The sequence below is a fragment of the Salvelinus fontinalis genome, chromosome 28, assembly GCF_029448725.1.
Source record: "Salvelinus fontinalis isolate EN_2023a chromosome 28, ASM2944872v1, whole genome shotgun sequence".
Lineage (NCBI taxonomy): Eukaryota > Metazoa > Chordata > Actinopteri > Salmoniformes > Salmonidae > Salvelinus > Salvelinus fontinalis.
This window is the reverse complement of record NC_074692.1, coordinates 42,411,966-42,431,897: the sequence shown is the minus strand read 5'-3', so window position 1 is coordinate 42,431,897 and position 19,932 is coordinate 42,411,966. Positions and strand designations below refer to the sequence as shown.

The 19,932-nt window shown below is 44.3% G+C and overlaps 1 protein-coding gene and 1 pseudogene across 4 annotated transcripts in view; both read right to left on the bottom strand.

Annotated features, from left to right (window-relative positions):
- Window positions 1–6,553: 6,553 nt before the first annotated feature.
- LOC129825785 (steroidogenic acute regulatory protein, mitochondrial-like) lies at window positions 6,554–15,729 on the bottom strand (annotated as a pseudogene).
- Window positions 15,413–19,932, bottom strand: part of LOC129826734 (G protein-coupled receptor kinase 5-like) — a 55,928-nt gene continuing 51,408 nt past the window's right edge. For 2 of the 4 annotated variants that reach the window (XM_055887764.1, XM_055887762.1), the window contains exon 16: window positions 17,659–19,107. In XM_055887764.1, the coding sequence (XP_055743739.1) occupies window positions 19,059–19,107 (49 nt within the window). In that variant the 3' untranslated portion in view covers window positions 17,659–19,058. Of the gene's footprint in view, window positions 15,747–17,658; window positions 19,108–19,430; window positions 19,481–19,932 lie in introns of those variants that run through there. The other 2 variants (XM_055887761.1, XM_055887765.1) reach the window with 2 other exon arrangements.

The window sequence follows — 19,932 nt, the reverse complement described above, 5'->3', positions numbered from 1 at the left end:
TAAACAATATATGAATCAAGGAAATCAAGAGAGGGTGGTCTATGGAGATAGGTGGGAAGGGATGAGAGCAATTGAGGAGTAGATTTAATCTGTAGTAGTTGTGACTGAAAATAATATATATTCTGTGTACTGGACATGTCTGAGCACTATGTATCCAAATGTTTTTTTTTAAATCCTATGAATCCAAATGTGTATATAAAATACAAATATGTTATGGAATATTACGTATAAAAGTACCATGTATGTAAAACATGTATTTGTAACAAAAATGTATTTTTAACAAATAAACGTTTGTCCTCCGAAAAGGGGGGGTGGTGGATTGGCCAGTAATAAAAAATGACAATAAAAATGGACCATTTCACATTGTCACAGATCTAGGTTGCGTTCTCCTGCTCAGATGTTGCATGCATCAACCAATGATTGCGTGCCACGTCATCGACTGACAGATTGCTTTGACAAATTATGTGGTTAGCTGATAAGTAAAATACCTATTCAGGCGTGGTAAGATCTGGCAGGCGTCAGTAGAGCCTAGCCAGAGGAACACGCCCCTAGAGTCAGGTTAACCCCACCCAATCATAACGTTAAAGGAAAATCACAAAACTGTCCAACACTTGGACCAGGTGACATTGTATTATTTGACTAACTTAGCACATTCACATGCTGTTCTGCTTTTAAATACATATTAAGGGGTAGAAATACCTCAAATTGAATATATTTCAACATTTCGCCAAAACTTTTACGATAGTTCACCAATGTGTTAACAGTTATCCAATGGCGAAGGGCAAACACTGGTAGGAAAGCAGCTATTCCTGGTGACTGACTGTCCGTGGCTGTGTGGTCAGCTCACAGGGCTCAGCGTGGACATGTACTCTGAGAAATAACATCTCTCTGACCAGATCCCGCCTGGCATGCCAGCTATGTAAACCTTTGACATCATTGTGGTAGAACATGGGTGGGCTGGAGTGACGTACACTAGGTAGTTAGACTGGTGCTCTCCATCCCATCCAGCATCAGGGTTAGCCGGCCAGGCGGCCACAGAGAAACAGACTGAGGCATGGGAGCTACGTTACAATTGAGGACATTGAAAAGGCTTTTTCAGAAGAGGGAATTGAACCATGGTTGTCATCTTTGTCATGGAGTGTACTTGATAGTCAGATTGTTGTTTTTTGTTTTTTATTCTCTTCCCATGTATCATGTGAACAGTACCAGGGCTGTCCAACCCTGTTCCTGGAGAGCTACCCTCCTGTAGGTTTTCACTACAATCCCAGTTGTATTGTTAGCTGTTACTGCACCGCTGGAGCTAGAAACATAAGCATTTCGCTGCAACTGTGATAACATCAACAAAATATGTGTCCACAACCAATAACATTTGATTTGATTTCCTTTGAACTAACCTGATTCATCTTATCAACCAGCTAACTATTAGAAGCGGGAGCGCTAGATTTGAGTTGGAGCGAAAACCTACAAACGACAGTACAGGAACAAAGTGGAGTCGCAATTTAACAGCTCAGACATGAGACGTATGTGGCAGGGACTCCAGACAATGACGGATTATAAAGGGAAAGCCAGCGACGCTGCGGACACCGATGCCTCGCTCCCAGAATAGCCAAACACCTTATTCGCCCGCTTTGAAGGAAAACACAGAGCCATCAACACCGGCCACCACCGCTCACAAGGACTGTGAGCTCTCATTCTCTGTTGCCAACATGAGTAAAACATTTAAGCGTCTTAACCCTCGCAAGGCTGCCGGCCCAGACAGCATCCCAAGGCGAGTCCTCAGAGTATATGCAGACCAGCTGGCTGGAGTGTTTACAGACATATTCAATCTCTCCCTATCCCAGTCTGTTGTTCCCACTTGCTTCAAGATGCTGACTATTGTTCCTGTACCCAAGAAAGCGAAGGTAACTGAACTAAATGACTGTCGCCCCGTAGCACTCACTTCTGTCATTGTGAAGTGCTTTAAGAGTCTAATTAAGGATCGTATCACCTCCACCTTACCCGACACCCTAGACCCACTACAATTTGCATACCGCCCCAACAGATCCAAGGATGACGCAATTGCCATCGCACTGCCCTATCTCATCTGGACAAAAGGAATACCTATGTAAGAATGCTGTTCATCTACTACAGCTCAGACTTCAATACCATAGTGCCCTCCAAGCTCATCACTAAACCCGGGGCCCTGGGTCTGAACCCCGCCCTGGACTTCTTGAAGGGCCAACCCCAGGTGGTGAAGGTAGGCAACAACACCTCCGCCATGCTGATCCTCAACACGGGGGCCCCACAAGGGTGCGTGCTCAGACCCTCCTGTACTTTCTGTTCACCCATGACTCTGTGGCCACTTACGTCTCCAACACCATCATTAAGTTTGCTGATGACACAACAGTGATTACCAACAATGACGAGAGCCTACAGGGAGGTGGTGAGGGACCTGGAGGAGTGGTGACAGGAAAACAACCTCTCCCTCAATGTCAACAAAATGAAGGATCTGATCATGGACTTCAGGAGACAGCAGAGAGCGCCCATCCACATCGACGGGGCCGCAGTGGAGAGGGTGAAAAGCTTCAAGTTCCTCGGTATGCACATCACGGACAACCTAAAATGGTCCATTCACACAGACAGTGTGGTGAAGAAGACCCTCACAAACTTCTACAGATGCACCATTGACAGCTTCCTGTCGGGCAGTATCATCACCTGGTATGGCAATATGGAAATCGCAACCACAGGGCTCTCCAGAGGGTGATGCGGTCAGCCCAACGCATCGCCAGGGGCACACTGCCTGCCTTCCAGGACATCTACACCACCCGTTGTCACAGGAAGGCCAAGAAGAACATCAACAACCTCAGCCAACTGAGTCACAGCCTGTTAAACCCCGCTACCATCTAGAAGGCGGAGACAGTACAACTGCATCAAACCTGGGAACGAGAGACTGAAAAACAGCTTCTACTATCTCCAGACCATCAGACTGTTAAATAGTCACCACTAGCTGGCCTCCACTCAGTACCCTGCCCTGAACCTTAGTCACTGTTACTAGCCGGCTTCCACCCAGTACTCAACCCCGCACCGTAGAGACTGCTGCCCTATGTACATAGTCATTGAAAACTGGTCACTTTAATAATGTTTGCATACTGTTTTACCGACTTCATATGTATATACTGTATTCTAGTCAAGGCTCATCCTACATAACTACTGCTGTACATATACTGTCTATTTCACACCATTATATACACATATACATGAAGTGCACAGAACATTGACACTTTACAGTATTGAGTGGTGCCACCCTCTTTTGCCCTCAGAACAGGCTCAATTCGTTGTTCATTCTACAAAGTATCAAAGTGTTCCACAGAGATGCTGGCGCATGTTGAATCCTTTGGTTGGTGGACCATTCTTGATACACACGGGAAACTGTTCAGCATTAAAAACCAAGCAGTGTTGCAGTTCTTGACACACTCAAACCGGTGCGCCTGGCACCTACTACCATAACCTGTTTAAAGGCACTTAAATATTTTGTCTTACTCATCCACCCTCTGAATGGCAGACATACACAGTCCATGTCTCACTGCTTAAAAATCCTTCTTTAACCTGTCTTGTCACCTTCATCTACACTGATTGAAGTGGATTCAACAAGTATCATTAATAAGGGATCATTGCTTTCACCTGGTCAGTCTATATCATGGAAAGAGCAGGTGTTCTTAATGTTTTGTGTGCTCAGTGTATATACAGTGCATTTGGAAAGTATTCAGCCCCCTTGACTATTTCCACATTTTGTTAGGTTAAAATCAAATTGTATTGGTCACATACACATGGTTAGCAGATGTTATTGCGAGTGTATCGAAATACTTCTAGTTCCGACAGTGCAGCAATATCAAGAAATAATCTAACAATTCCACAACAACTACAGTTGAAGTCGGAAGTTTACATACACCTTAGCCAAATACATTTAATCTCAGTTTTTCACAATTCCTGACATTTTATCCTAGTAAAAAGTATTTGTCTTATGTCAGTCACCACTTTATTTTAAGAATGTGAAATGCCAGAATAATAGTAGAGAGAATGATGTATTTCAGCTTTTATTTCTTTCATCACATTCCCCGCGGGTCAGAATTTTACATACACTCAATTAGTATTTGGTAGCATTGCCTTTAAATTGTTTAACTTGGGTCAAATGTTTTGGGTGGCCTTCCACAAGCTTCCCACAATAAGTTGGGAAGCGGCAGCTCTACCCTTTAGCTCAGTGATACATGTATTACATAAAGATGGCAAGATGCAGTAGATGATATAGAGTACAGTATATACATATACATATGAGATGAGTAATGTAGGGTATGTAAACATTATATTAAGTGGCATTGTTTAAAGTGGCTAGTGATACATTTTTACATACATTTCCATCAATTCCCATTATTAAAGTGGCTGGAGTTGAGTCAGTATGTTGGCAGCGGCCACTAAATGTTAGTGGTGGCTGTTTAACAGTCTGATGGCCTTGAGATAGAAGCTGTTTTTCAGTCTCTCGGTCCCTGCTTTGATGCACCTGTACTGACCTCGCCTTCTGGATGATAGCGGGGTGAACAGGCAGTGGCTCGGGTGGTTGTTGCCCTTGATGATCTTTATGGCCTTCTTGTGACATCGGGTGGTGTAGGTGTCCTGGAGGGCAGGTAGTTTGCCCCCGGTGATGCGTTGTGCAGACCACACTACCCTCTGGAGAGCCTTACGGTTGTGGGCAGAGCAGTTGCCCTACCAGGCGGTGATACAGCCCGACAGGATGCTCTCGATTGTGCATCTGTAGAAGTTTGTGAGTACTTTTGGTGAAGGGCCGAATTTCTTCAGCCTCCTGAGGTTGAAGAGGCGCTGCTGCACCTTCTTCACAACGTTGTCTGTGTGGGTGGACCAATTCAGTTTGTCCATGATGTGTACACCGAGGAACTTAAAACTTACTACCCTCTCCACTACTGTCCCGTCGATGTGGATAGGGGGATGCTCCCTATGCTGTTTCCTGAAGTCCACAATCATCTCCTTTGTTTTGTTGACGTTGAGTGTGAGGTTATTTTCCTGACACCACACTCCAAGGGCCTTCCCTGGAGTGGGTCTAGTGTGTCAGGTAGGGTGGAGGTGATAAGGTCCTTGACTAGTCTCTCAAAGCACTTCATGATGACGGAAGTGAGTGCTACGGGGCGGTAGTCGTTTAGCTCAGTTACCTTAGCTTTCTTGGGAACAGGAACAATGGTGGCCCTCTTGAAGCATGTGGGAACAGCAGACTGGGATAAGGATTGATTGAATATGTCCGTAAACACACCAGCCAGCTGGTCTGCGCATGCTCTGAGGACGTGGCTGGGAATAATCAGCATTTCGCTGCACCTGCGATAACATCTGCAAAATATGTGTACGCGACCAATAAAATGTGATTTGACTTAGCTGATTCATCTTATCAACCAGCTATTTATTAGAATCAGGTGCACTAGATTAGGGTTGGACTGAAAACCTAGGAAGTTTTCAGTCCAACAGGAACAGGGTTGGAGAGCTCTGGTATAGACCAAGGCCTTGGAGTGGCTTGAAGACTATTGTCCACATCTGCTTGTACTCAACTGTGAAGGATTTCATGCAAACGTCGGTTATTATGCCTCTAAACATGGTTCCAATACATTCATTTTACAAAACAGAAACCAGACCTCTTAATTTAACTATTCACAATCCTCAAATAATCTGTGTATGCAACAGCCAACATTTCTGCTATGAGTTTAATTGCCTGAGAAGTGTTTACAGTTTAAACAGCTGCTAAGAATATCCCAATGTTAGCTATGACAATCATGCACTGCTCTGTAATTTTCATGTTAGATTTGGCTCATTACTTCAATGTTAGCTGTTACTCTAGTTCAGAAAACATCCTTTACCGATAAAAAAAACATATTTCTCCATCCAAATGAAATTATTTTGTGTCTGCCTTTCATAGATTTGCAAGTGAGGCATGCTGTGCTGTGCAGCATGCTGTGCTACGCTTTGAAGAGTGCAATTAAAAAGACTGCATCTGTAGGCTAATCTTAGAAGATGCTGGGAGCGTTTGACATTGCAGCAGACAGTGCAGGCAACTGCCTACTGGCTGAACTACAAAGAACCTTGCAACATAAATAACTACTCATTATTATGTGTAGATCAGTCAGTCACTCACAATTTACCCATGATACATTTCAGGTTTGATCCTCTCGAACACGGCCACTAACTTGTATTCAAGGAAAACCTGTCTCTCTGACAAACCCACTGCCCCTTTTTCTCCCCGAAAGCCCTTTTCCCTCAGAGTGAAGTAACCATATCCTAGAAAGTTACAGAACTTGGTGGAACAATTAAAACTATACATCAGTGGTTCTGAATCCTGGTCCTGGGGACCCAAAGGGGTGCACATTTTAGTTTTTGCCCTAGCACTACACACCTGATTCAAATCATCAACTCATCATCAATGCTTTAAGCTTTGAGGATTTGAATCAGGTGTGGAGAGCTAAGGAAGAAACTAAAATATGCAGCCCTTTGGGTCCCCAGGACCAGGATTGAGAACCACGTCTGTACATCATGGGAAGATTTTACAAAGTTGACATTAACAGAGGGCAGACTTCCCCTTTGGCTTTAGTTGTGCTGTTGACTTGATCCCAGGGAATGTACTGAAGGCCCAGGCCCAGGCTCACAGTACTGCAGTGTTTTGATTGGTAAGTTGATCCCAGGGAATGTACTGAAGTCCCAGGCCCAGGCTCACAGTACTGCAGTGTTTTGATTGGTAAGTTGATCCCAGGGAATGTACTGAAGGCCCAGGCCCAGGCTCACAGTACTGCAGTGTTTTGATTGGTAAGTTGATCCCAGGGAATGTACTGAAGGCCCAGGCCCAGGCTCACAGTACTGCAGTGTTTTGATTGGTAAGTGCTTTTCCACATTTTGTCAAGTGAGACATGTTACAATCGTCAAGATGTCTTTAAATAATAGTACAAGAAAAATCCTTGTACATTTTAATGATGTTGGAATAATTTATTCACTTGGCAGTCATCCTAACCCAGTGTAATGCAATGACATTGTTTTACAATAAATATAATGTTTAAATAACACTTCACATTGAAGGTACAATAACAATGTGTGCTTAGGCTAGATAACAGGTTATTTGGATCACAGACTCCGTGGTAAAGGGGAATGTGTGTATGTTTTGAGAAGAGGGTGTGTGCTGTGTAAAATAGGCACATCTACTCTTAAGTGTCCTTCCCTAGTCTCTCCTCTTCATCTGGATTTGTGTGTGAACAGGTTAGGTGAGGATATAGACCAGTTCTTTGAGATTGGTATGAAGAGAAGGACATGGGGAGAGAGCCACTTTAGACTGTTAATGGAGCCAGGGTTCAGAAGAACAAGGCTTCACTCAATTGTACTCCAATTCTGTCCTAAGGACTGGGCGGAGCTGTCCATTTGGTGGCCTGCCATTGGTGTGCACGCCATTCGAAAGGTCAGAGGGCACAACAGATGGTGTGTCAGCAGGCTGACACAATCTCCATGGAATCAATGTTGCTGGCCATCCTCTGCCTCAGGTGGTTGGCAAAATCCACTTGTGTCTGAGAGAGCACTTTGTTTATGATGGTCTTTGGGATCCAACCCTGTGAGGGAAAGAGACAGGGTGAAACAGGGAGAGAGACAGGGTGAAACAGGGAGAGAGACAGGGTGAAACAGGGAGAGAGACAGGGTGAAACAGGGAGAGAGACAGGGTGAAACAGGGAGAGAGACAGGGTGAAACAGGGAGAGAGACAGGGTGAAACAGGGAGAGAGACAGGTTGAAACAGGGAGAGAGACAGGGTGAAACAGGGAGAGAGACAGGGTGAAACAGGGAGAGAGACAGGGTGAAACAGGGAGAGAGACAGGGTGAAACAGGGAGAAACACAATGAAAAACAGTATCTAAGGGCTAGATTCAATCAGATTCGCGCTACCAGACTCCCACATAGCTGTTGTTATGACGGTGTCAGAAGTGGAATTCACAAGCGGCTTCCAGCGTTATACCTATCGCGGACATTGCCATAGGCAGGGTTGAGGAGTAACTGATTACATGTCATTTGAGTTTCATTATTTCTATATAGCCTACACTTATTCATTTTCAACTTCTAGCACAAGTGGAACGGGTGTGTCTTCGGGCCAATGACCACATCATCCACTCACCGATAACACAGTTACACCTCCGACATATCACCTAAATAAAAACAATGATCTGCTATGCAGGTACAGGTTATCGCAGGCTAACGCTGAACTGACTGAATCTAGGGCTCAGGGTTGTCAATACAACCATTATCACCCATAACCTTCAACCATCAAAGTTAGTCAGTGACTATGATAAAAGGACAAACAGTATCTATGAGGCAATAAGTTCCAGAAAGGATTTGATGAAAATGCTTCTAGCAGAGGCTGAAAGCCAAACAATATAGTTACAGTTGTATCTGTCTAGCCATAGTGATGAGATGCATACCTCTTGGGGATTTCATTCGAAAACATAATGTTAACTTTCACTGCTATGCGGATGACACACAGCTGTACATTTCAATGAAACATGGTGAAGCCCCAAAATTGCCCTCGCTAGAAGCCTGTGTTTCAGACATAAGGAAGTGGATGGCTGAAAACTTTCTACGTTTAAACTCGGACAAAACAGAGATGCTTGTTCTAGGTCCCAAGAAACAAAGAGATCTTCTGTTAAATCTGACAATTAGTCTTGATGGTTGTACAGTCGTCTCAAATAAAATTGTGAAGGACCTCGGCGTTACTCTGGACCCTGATCTCTCTTGACGAACATACCAAGACTGTTTCAAGGACAGCTTTTTTTCCATCTACGTAACATTGCAAAAATCAGAAACTTTCTGTGATGCAGAAAAATTAATCCATGCTTTTGTTACTTCTAGGTTAGACTACTGCAATGCTCTACTTTCCAGCTACCCGGATAAAGCACAAAATAAACTTCAGTTAGTGCTAAATACGGCTGCTAGAATCCTGACTAGAACCCAAAAGTTTGATCATATTACTCCAGTGCCAGCCTCCCTACACTGGCTTCCTGTTAAGGCAAGGGCTAATTTCAAGGTTTTACTGCTAACCTACAAAGCATTACATGGGCTTGCTCCTACCTCTCTTTCCGATTTGGTCCTGCCGTACATACCTACACGTACGCTATGGTCAAAAGACGCAGGCCTCCTTATTGTTCCTAGAATATCTAAGCAAACAGCTGGAGGCAGGACTTTCTCCTATAGATCTCCATTTTTATGGAATGGTCTGCCTACCCATGTGCGAGACACAGACTCGGTCTCAACCTTTAAGTCTTTATTGAAGACTCATCTCTTCCGTGGGTCATATGATTGAGTGTATTCTGGCCCAGGAGTGTGAAGGTGAACGGAAAGGCTCTGGAGCAACAAACCGCCCTTGCTGTCTCTGTATGGCCGGTTCCCCTCTCTCCACTGGGATTCTCTGCCTCTAACCCTATTACGGGGGCTGAGTCACTGGCTTACTGGTGCTCTTTCATGCCGTCCCTAGGAGGGGTGCGTCACTTGACTGGGTTGAGTCACTGACGTGATCTTCCTGTTTGGTTTGGCGCCCCCCCTTGGGTTGTGCCGTGGCGGAGATCTTGGTGGGCTATACTCGGCCTTGTCTCAGGATGGTAAGTTGGTGGTTGAAGAGATCCCTCTAGTGGTGTGGGGGCTGTGCTTTGGCAAAGTGGGTGGGGTTATATCCTTCCTGTTTGGCCCTGTCCGGGGGTATCATCGGATGGGGCCACAGTGTCTCCTGAGCCCTCCTGTCTCAGCCTCCAGTATTTATGCTGCAGTAGTTTATGTGTCGGGGGGCTAGGGTCAGTTTGTGTGAATTTAAGTATGCTCTCTCTAATTCTCTCTTTCTTTCCCTCTCGGAGGAGGACCTGAGCACTAGGACCATGCCTCAGGACTACCTGGCATGATGACTCCTTGCTGTCCCCAGTCCACCTGGCCGTGCTGCTGCTCCAGTTTCAACTGTTCTGCCTGCGGCTATGGAACACTGACCTGTTCACCGGACGTGCTACCTGTCCCAGACCTGCTGTTTTCAACTCTCTAGAGACAGCAGGAGTGGTAGAGATACTCTTAATGATCGGCTATGAAAAGCAAACTGGCATTTATTCCTAAGGTGCTGACTTGCTGCACCCTTGACAACTACTGTGATTATTATTATTTGACCATGCTGGTCATTTATGAACATTTGAACATCTTGGCCATGTTCTGTTAAAATTTCCACCCGACACAGCCAGAAGAGGACTGGCCACCCCTCATAGCCTGGTTCCTCTCTAGGTTTCTTCCTAGGTTCTGGCCTTTTCTAGGGAGTTTTTCCTAGCCACCGTGCTTCCACACCTGCATTGCTTGCTGTTTGGGGTTTAGGCTGGGTTTCTGTACAGCACTTTGAGATATCAGCTGATGTAAGAAGGACTATATAAAATAAATTTGATTTGATAATGGCCTTCTTACCTTTAAATCTATGCTTAATAACCAGGTGAACTTGGTCTTGTTTAGATCATCGGCACTGGGCCGCATCACTATACGTTGGTCCGTTCTCCGCCCTGACAAAGTCAACAATACGGTGTAGAATATCAGTGTTAGTGTATGTTGAAGTCCAACATAATATTACAAATATTATTTTTCTATGATGTATTGTTAGGGATTTATAGCCATCCATCCATCTTTCTGTCCATCGCTTGAGTAAATGAACAAGCCTACCTGACAACGGCCCTCTGTTCGGGCATGGTGGGGTGCTGAGTAGACATGCCAGCCAGGAAGCACGTGGACACCCGGCGCTTGGCACAGCGAACACTAACGAAGTCCCTCGGCCCCACCATGTTACCAGTCGTGGGTCCAGACACCTCGTAGGTCACCATGGTCTCCTGACCTATCTTCTGGAAAATCTAAGGGCGGAGGAAGAGAGTCAAAAACCTACACTGTACAAAAATATAGAAACACAACATGTAAAGTGTTGGTTTCATGAGCTGAAATAAAACAATCCCAGAAATGTTCCATACACACAAAAAGCTAATTTCTCTCAAATGTTGTGCAAAAATGTGTTTACTTGCCTACTTAAATAAAGGTTAAATAAATAAAAAGTAAATATCCCTGTTAGTGACATCCCTGTTATGATCTTGTTGCAATCTGAAGCATAGTCAGATGTCAAAAATCAGCACTGCAGCGCTCTCCCTGTCTTATGCCATGCCTTGATTGTATTACTGTTGATGATATCTGGAAATGTGCATGTACACCCTGGCCCATCTACTGTTGTAGCCCCAATTATGACTTGTGCTCTGATATCTGCTTCACTGAGTTCTGCTCTCGTAAAAACCTGGGTTTTCTGCACGTTAACACCAGAAGCTTATTACATAAAATTGATCAATTGAAAGTGCGGGTTCACAGCTCCAATCCGGATGTGTTGGTCATTACTGAGACGTGGTTAAGGAAGAGTGTTTTGAATACTGATGTTAACCTTTCTGGTTATAACCTTTTTCGGCAAGACAGATCTTCCAAAGGTGGTGGAGTGGCATCTTTACCAAGGACCACCTTCAGTGCTCGGCTGTCTCCACTAAGTCTGTCCACAAACAATTTGATTTGCTCGTTTTAAGTATTAAACTTTCAAATAGCTCTTTGTTGACTGTTGCTGGGTGCTATCGTCCTCCATCAGCACCGGCCTGTACCCTACCTGCCCCAAGCTCTCTCCTGGCCCCTTACACGAAGTCTGAATTTGTCCTGCTAGGTGACCTAAACTGAGACATGCTTAAACCATCTGACCAAGTCCTAAAGCAATGGGACTCCCTAAATCTTTCCCAGATTATTACCAATCCCACAAAGTATGACTCCAAACACCCAGAAAAGGCTACTCTTCTTGATGTTCTCCTCACAAATAATCCTGATAGGTATCTGCCTGGTATTTTCTGTAATGATTTTAGTGATCACTGTTTTACAGCCTGTGCTCGTAATGGCTGCTCAGTGAAACGACCAGTCCTGATTTGTCATAGACGCTTGCAAAAAACTTTAATGTGCAAGCCTTCCTTCATGAGCTGTGCTCTGTAAAATGGTCTACAATCAGCTTGATCCTGATTCTTGGACCTTCTTTTTTAAATATTTTCAGTGGTATTGTTAACAAACACGCCCCCATAAAGAAAATTAGGATTAAAAACAGGTTCAGCCCATGGTTCGACCGTGATCTGGCAGAGTTACTCCACCTCAAGAATTGCATTTGGTGAAAGGCTCGGCACACTCATACTCAGGCTGACTGGCTCTCGTTCAGGAAAATGAGAAATAAGTGCACTCAGTCTATCCGGAAGGCGAAGGTTAGTTACTTTAAGGAGCAGTTCTCTCTATGGGTCTAACCCCAAGAAGTTCTGGAAAACGGTTAAAGACCTGGAGAATAAACCCTCCTCCTAACAGCTGCCCATGTCCCTTAAAGTTGATGATGTGGTTGTTACTGACAAGAAGCACATGGCTGAGCTCTTTAATCACCACTTCATTAAGTCAGGATTCCTATTTGACTCAGCCATACCTTCTTGCCATTCCAACATTTCCTCATCTCCCACCCCTTCTAATCCGACTATCCCCGATGCTTCTCCCTCTTTTCCCCCTGCCCCGCTACAAAGTTTCTCCCTGCAGGCAGTCACTAAGTCCGAGGTGCTAAAGGAGCTCCTGAAACTTGACCCTAAAATACATCTGGGTCAGATGGTTTAGACCCTTTCTTCTTTAAGGTTGCTGCCCCTATCATCTCCAAGCCTATCTCCGACCTGTTTAACCTGTCTCTCCTTTATGGGGAGGTTCCCATTGCTTGGAAGGCAGCCACGGTTCATCTTTAATTTAAAGGGGGAGATCAAGCTGATCATAACTGTTATAGGCCTATTTCTATTTTGCCCTGTTTATCAAAAGTGTTGGAAAAATTTGTAAGTAATCAACTGACTGGCTTTCTTGATGTCTATAGTATTCTCTCTGGTTTCCGTTCAGGTTATGGATGTGTCATTGCAAACTTAAAGGTCCTCAATGATGTCACCATTGCCCTTGATTATAAGCAAAGGTGTGCTTATATTTTTATTGACTTGGACAAAGCTTTTGATATGGTAGACCATTCCATTCTTGTGGGCCAGCTAAGGAGTATTGGTGTCTCTGAGGGGTCTTTGGCCTGGTTTGCTAACTCCCGCTCTCAAAGAGTGCAGTGTATAAAGTCAGAAAACCTGCTGTCTCAGCCACTGCCTGTCACCAAGGGAGTACCCCAAGGCTCAATCCTAGACCCCACGATCTTCTCAATTTACATCAACAACATAGCTCAGGCAGTAGGAAGCTCTCTCATCCATTTATATGCAGATGATACAGTCTTATACTCAGCTGGCCCCTCCCCGGATTTTGTGTTAAATGCTCTACAACAAAGCCTTCTTAATCCAACAACAAAGGTCATGTGGTTTCGTAAGAAGAATGCCCCTCTCCCCACAGGTGTGATTACTACCTCTGAGGGTTTTGAGCTTGAGGTAGTCACCTCATACAAGTACTTGGGAGTATGGCTAGACAGTACACTGTCCTTCTCTCAGCACATATCAAAGCAGCAGGCTAAAGTTAAATCGAGACTTGGTTTCCTCTATCGTAATCACTCCTTTTTCACCCCAGCTGCCAAACTAACCCTGATTCAGATGACCATCCTACCCATGCTAGATTACAGAGACATAATTTATAGATCGGCAGGTAAGGGTGCTCTCGAACGGCTAGATGTTCTTTACCATTCGGCCATCAGATTTGCCACCAATCCTCCTTATAGGACACATCACTGCACTCTATACTCCTCTGTAAACTGGTCACCTCTGTATACCCGTCACAAGACCCACGGGTTGATGCTTATTTATAAAACCCTCACTCCCCTATCTGAGAGATCTACTGCAGCTCTCATCCTCCACCTGTTCTGCCAGTCACATTCTGTTAAAGGTCCCCAAATCACACACATCCCTAGGGCGCTCGTCTTTTCAGTTCGCTGCAGCTAGCGACTGGTACGAGCTGCAACAAACACTCAAACTGGACAGTTTTATCTCAATCTCTTCATTCAAAGACTCAATCATGGACACTATTACTGACAGTAAACAGCATGGTCATTATACAGGTGCTTGTGACAATAAAAGGCCACTCTAAAATGTGCAGTTTGTCACACAACAAAATGCCACAGATGTCTCAAGTTTTGAGGAAGCGTGCAATTGGCATGTTGACTGCAGGAATGTCCACCAGAGCTGTTGCCAGATAATTTCATGTTAATTTTCGCTACCATAAGCCGCCTCACACATCGTTTTGGAGAATTTGGCAATAGGTTCAACCGGCCTCACAACCGTAGACCACGTGTATGGCGTTGTGTGGGTGAGCGCTGTGCTGATGTCAACGTTGTGAACAGAGTGCCCAATGGTGGCGGTGGGATTATGGTGTGGGCAGACATAAGCTACGGACAATGAACACGATTGTATTTTATTGATGGCAATTTGAATGCACAGAGATACCGTGAGATCTTGAAGCCCATTGTCGTGCCATTCATCCGCCGCCATCGCCTCATGTTTCAGCATGATAATGCACAGCCCCATGTCGCAACGATCTATACACAATTCCTGGAAGCTGAAAATGTCCCACAGACTTGTCACCCATTGAGCATGTTTGGGATGCTCTGGATCGACATGTAAGACAGCATGTTCCAGTTCCTGACAATATCCATTAACTTTGCACAGCCATTGAAGAAGAGTGAGATAACATTCCACAGGCCACAATCAACAGCCTGATCAATTCTATGCGAAGCAGATGTGTCGCACTGAATGAGGTAAATGGTGGTCACACCAGATACTGACTGTTTTTTTGATCCACGACCCTACTTTTTTAAAGTATCTGTGACCAACAGAAGCATATTTGTATTCCCAGACATGTGAAATCCATCGATTGGGACCTAATGAATTTATTTCAATTGACTGATTTCCTTCTACTGTAACTCGTTGCGTTTCTATTTTTGTTCAGTATATTCATTTCTTCAATGAGAGAATGCACATTTGGAGTCTTACATTGAACAAAACAACCCAAAGTATGAGACGACTTCTAGTCAGCACCTCCAGCTTAAACACCTTCCCCACATCAGGTAACACCTTACTCAGCACCTTGTCTCCATTTGCCTGGGATCATGGGACCATAGAATTACAACTCAGAGATCTGACATTTGCAAGAATTTAAACAACAACCTTGCTATTGAAGTTCAAAAAAGATATATACTGTAGGTCTGTAATTGCTACAATAAAAAGGTGAAGAAGGGAGTCAGTGTGCCAGCTGTCTTTGCGTACGCAATCTCTATACTTACAGCAGTGATCTCAGTGGTCCATCCGTCCTGATCGCTGAGGATGCTGATAGACTTCTGCAGCGCCTCCTCCCCCTGCTTCACGTACGACACCTCTGCCTCATTAAAGCCCTGCTCCTCCTTGATCCGCGAGCCTGGAGCACAGCAACACAGAGAAATAACCTTATCACTAGAGTTAGACTACAAAAAAACATTCCATTTGGGTGGACCAGAGACCCTATTAGGGTATATGTGAATGAGAGAAAGAAAACCAGGTAAGAAGTGTGTTTTGAGTGAGTGGACGGTGAGGACTGACTGGATTGTGAGCTCCTGCGGCGGACATGGCTGATCCAGTTGCAAGGGTCAGGGCCTGCTGGCATGTTCAACTCATGGTGAATGGCCACCATTGCATTCTTCCTCAAACCTGGGACATGGAGAATAGGAGAAAGAGAAGACAGCTGTAGTACCAGCTAAACGTCTATTATTGTTATACCAAATCATTCCATACATTCTTTGTAAAACAACAACAGAAAATACAGTTTTAGAACACACTATGAACACAGGGCCACTGGACCGTGTAACACTAGCAGTCATTCACATACTCATTCACTAACCTGTCATGTTCCTCATATGTCAGTAGGAGATGCCAGCGCACAGTTTGAAAGTTGCAGGCAACATTTTCTGTCAAATTTGTGTAGTTTTGTTTCTGAGTGAAATGGAGAATGCTAAAATATAAAATATATAACACAGAAGACCTGTGTAGATTGTGGTTTTTGTTCTAGGTGTTTTAAAGAGAAAAATAGAGAATAATAAAAACAGAGAGGACCAGCATGATTGGGTTGTCGAGGGGAGTTTAGTTTCTGTCTGTGGGAGTTGCCGTATGTTTCTCTATATAAGCTCAGAACAAGGCCATGATGCTGTCACCGAGGAGATAAACACGCACATCATCCCACCATTCTAACAACACTGTGGTCAAGGATACCTCTCGGGCACGCTGAGCATGTCTCCAGGCTCCAATAAACATTATGTCAGATAACGTCCAGTTCTCAGGCCCACTGCACTAAGTATCTTCTCCGGGTCCAGAACGATGGGTTGGGCCGGAGCCAGAATACACGTGGGTAAAGCGGCCGTTTGAAAATGTGTCATTGGCTTTGATACTCTGACTGGTTAGAGACGATCCAAATCAAATCAAATCAATCGCTGATCGACGATGTACAAAACAAACCGAACAGTCCCGTATGGTGCGACAAACACTGACACAGGAGACAACCACCCACAACGAACACTGTGAAACAACCTACCTAAATATGACTCTCAATTAGAGGAACGCCAAACACCTGCCTCTAATTGAGAGCCATACCAGGCAACCCTTAAACCAACATAGAAACAGACAACATAGAATGCCCACCCAAACTCACATCCTGACCAACTAACACATACAACAAACTAACAGAAATAGGTCAGGAACGTGACACAGACAGACAGACAGACAGACACAAATGGTAGAGAGGTGCTCACGACAGCACGGAGCTGATTTATTAGGAACTGCAGGACACAGTTGGTTTGGCTGATTTATTAGGAACTGCAGGACACAGTTGGTTTGGCTGATTTATTAGGAACTGCAGGACACAGTTGGTTTGGCTGATTTATTAGGAACTGCAGGACACAGTTGGTTTGGCTGATTTATTAGGAACTGCAGGACACAGTTGGTTTGGCTGATTTATTAGGAACTGCAGGACACAGTTGGTTTGGCTGATTTATTAGGAACTGCAGGACACAGTTGGTTTGGCTGATTTATTAGGAACTGCAGGACACAGTTGGTTTGGCTTTAAAAAGTCTACACTCAGCACTCTAATGTACAACAATAGCAGGAGATCATCCCACTTTCTTTTCAATCCTCCTTTTACTTCCTTCTTATCCTCCCTCTCCTCACTTCCTACCCTCCACCACTAGCCAAGTACAGTGTGTGTGTAATAATAATAACAATAATAATATTGAAGAGCTTATATTTGTCCTATTTCACACATATATTAATACGCATGTGTGAATTGGAAATGTGTTTTTGTTGCATATCCCAACTCCCCCTGAGACACCCTCAGAGAGTGGGGTCATGGCCAGGGACAAAAAAGGCTAGCGACCTTTCAGTTACTGGCCCAACGCTCTAACCGTTTGGCTATCTGCCACCCCCGTGTGTGGGTGAATCATAAAGGAACAGATCACGAGACTAAAAAACTTGTTAAACATTTCTGTGCGCGTCGTCTGGGAGAACAGGCTAACAAGGAGGCACTTCTGATTCTAAATTTGTGAAATTATTTCGGAATAATGTGTTAGGACACTTGTTTAATGCAATTAACTATTTATTGTCCAGTAAAATTAACATATATCAAATTCTAAAACCAAAGCTGTTCTTCCCTTTTGTTTGGGCGTGTTGGAAGGATTGCCTTAGTGTGGTCCCTTCACCAAGGACACTACCAGAGCCAAGGCATCTCACTAGTTTAACATGGCGTCCTCTCTTTGTCTCCTTTCCTTTATCTGAACTGGACTGGTTAAAGCTTATTCCCTGTAGGCATAGGCCTCAGTGCAGACGAAGGAAAGGAGATGAGAGAAATGCCTCCATTGAAACGATTGAGATACACCCATGGTCATGATGGCAACACAAACAGAAAACAGCACCAGCTCATTGTATATGACAAAGGTTATATCACAGTAATATTTCTTTAATGTCAGCGGTAAAACAACATATTTACTGTTAAAACATCTTAATTGGTGTATAAATGGTTCACTACTGGTTTGAAAAGACACCTCATTTTGCTCAAGGTCAACAGGATGCCTGTGGTGGGATATTAGCATGAGGGCTATGCAGGTGTGAGGATACTACACCTGTCTGGTTTCACACACTTGTTCATGGTGTGAAAACACACTTGTTCATGGTGTGAAAACACACTTGTTTGATTGTTACTTAGGTGTAACATAGCTGCAGATTCAATTAGTGATTGAATAAAGACCAAGCCATCCTCCTTCCTCCTCCAAAATCAATATGGCAACAATGACAGGCACACAACTGAACTATGTCTTTGGCCTGAGGGTATACAAGGCAATATGCACATTGTTTCTTGAGGTTGGGGATGTTGTTGGTTGCATGCATGTTTATAAGTGATTAGAGTAGTGGGAAAGAAATGGGAAAGAAAGGAGTGAGAGAGAGAGAGAGAGAGAGAGGGAGGAAGGAAGGAAGGAAGATAGAGAGAGAAATAGATGAACAAATACAGAGTGCATTTGAGTGTGAATTAGTATTTATGCAAGGAATAAAAAAAGCTACAACATTTCAACAAAGACCCCATCTTGTATTCCCTGTGGTGGTCTTTCTTAGACAGTGGATCCCCTGAATTAGATCCTTTTTTTCTTATTCATCAACAACCTCAGTGGCTCTTCTCTACTCCAGCAATCATGAGGGTAAGTGAGATGTCTGAGCATCGTTCTCAAAACGTCTTTGCATCATAGAACGTCCCTCTAGTCATTTCCCATGGGTCGGTCTCTCAGGCCCCGGGTCATGGTCAGCATTTCCCCTAGGCTGACCGTGGGCGTGGGAGGGGTGCCTCCGGATGACTGACAGCTGGTCAGGCCGGGTGTAAACCAACCAGCAGGGAGGAGATCCTACAGGCTCCTCCTCTGTCTGTGTGTGGCGCCACACAGGGCCCTGGCCACTAGGGGGCAGAGTTTGACATGGAGTCCACCGAGTTCACACTGCAGGAAGACAAGCGGCTGTTGGCAATGGACACCTCGGGGTGCTGGAGGGAGAGAGAGACAAGGGCCTTCTACGCCATCAAAAGGAACATAAAATTTGACACACCAATTAGAATCTGTCTAAAAATACTTGAATCAGTTATACAACCAACCAAGAATTCACAAAATGGGACAACACCAAAACAACTGCATGCAGAAATCTGCAAAAAATATCCTCTGTGTACAACATAAAACACCAAATAATGCATGCAGAACAGAATTAGGCTGATACCCACTAATTATCAAAATCCAGAAAAGGGACGTTAAATTCTACAACCTCCTAAAAGGAAGCGATTCCCAAACCTTCCATAACAAAGCCATCACCTACAGAGAGATGAACCTGGAGAAGAGTCCCTTAAGCATGTTGGTCCTGGGGCTCTGTTCACAAACACAAACAGACCCCACAGAGCCCCAGGACATCAACACAATTAGACCCAACCAAATCATGAGAAAACAAAAAGATAATTCTTTCCAATGTGTCAAGTAATTAACAAAAAAAACTGAGCAAACTAGAATGCTATTTGACCCTAAACAGAGAGTACATAGTGGCAGAATTCCTGACCACTGTGACTGACACAAAATTAAGGAAAGCTTTGACTATGTACAGACTCAGTGAGCATAACCTTGCTATTGAAAACGGCCGCCGTAGGCAGACCTGGCTCTCAAGAGAAGACAGTCTATGTGCACACTGCCTACAAAATAAGGTGGGAACTGAGCTGCACTTCCTAATCTCCTGCCAAATGTATGACCCTACTAGAGACTCATATTTCCCTCAGATTACACAGATCCACAAAGAATTAAAAAAAAAATCAAATTTTGATAAACTCCCA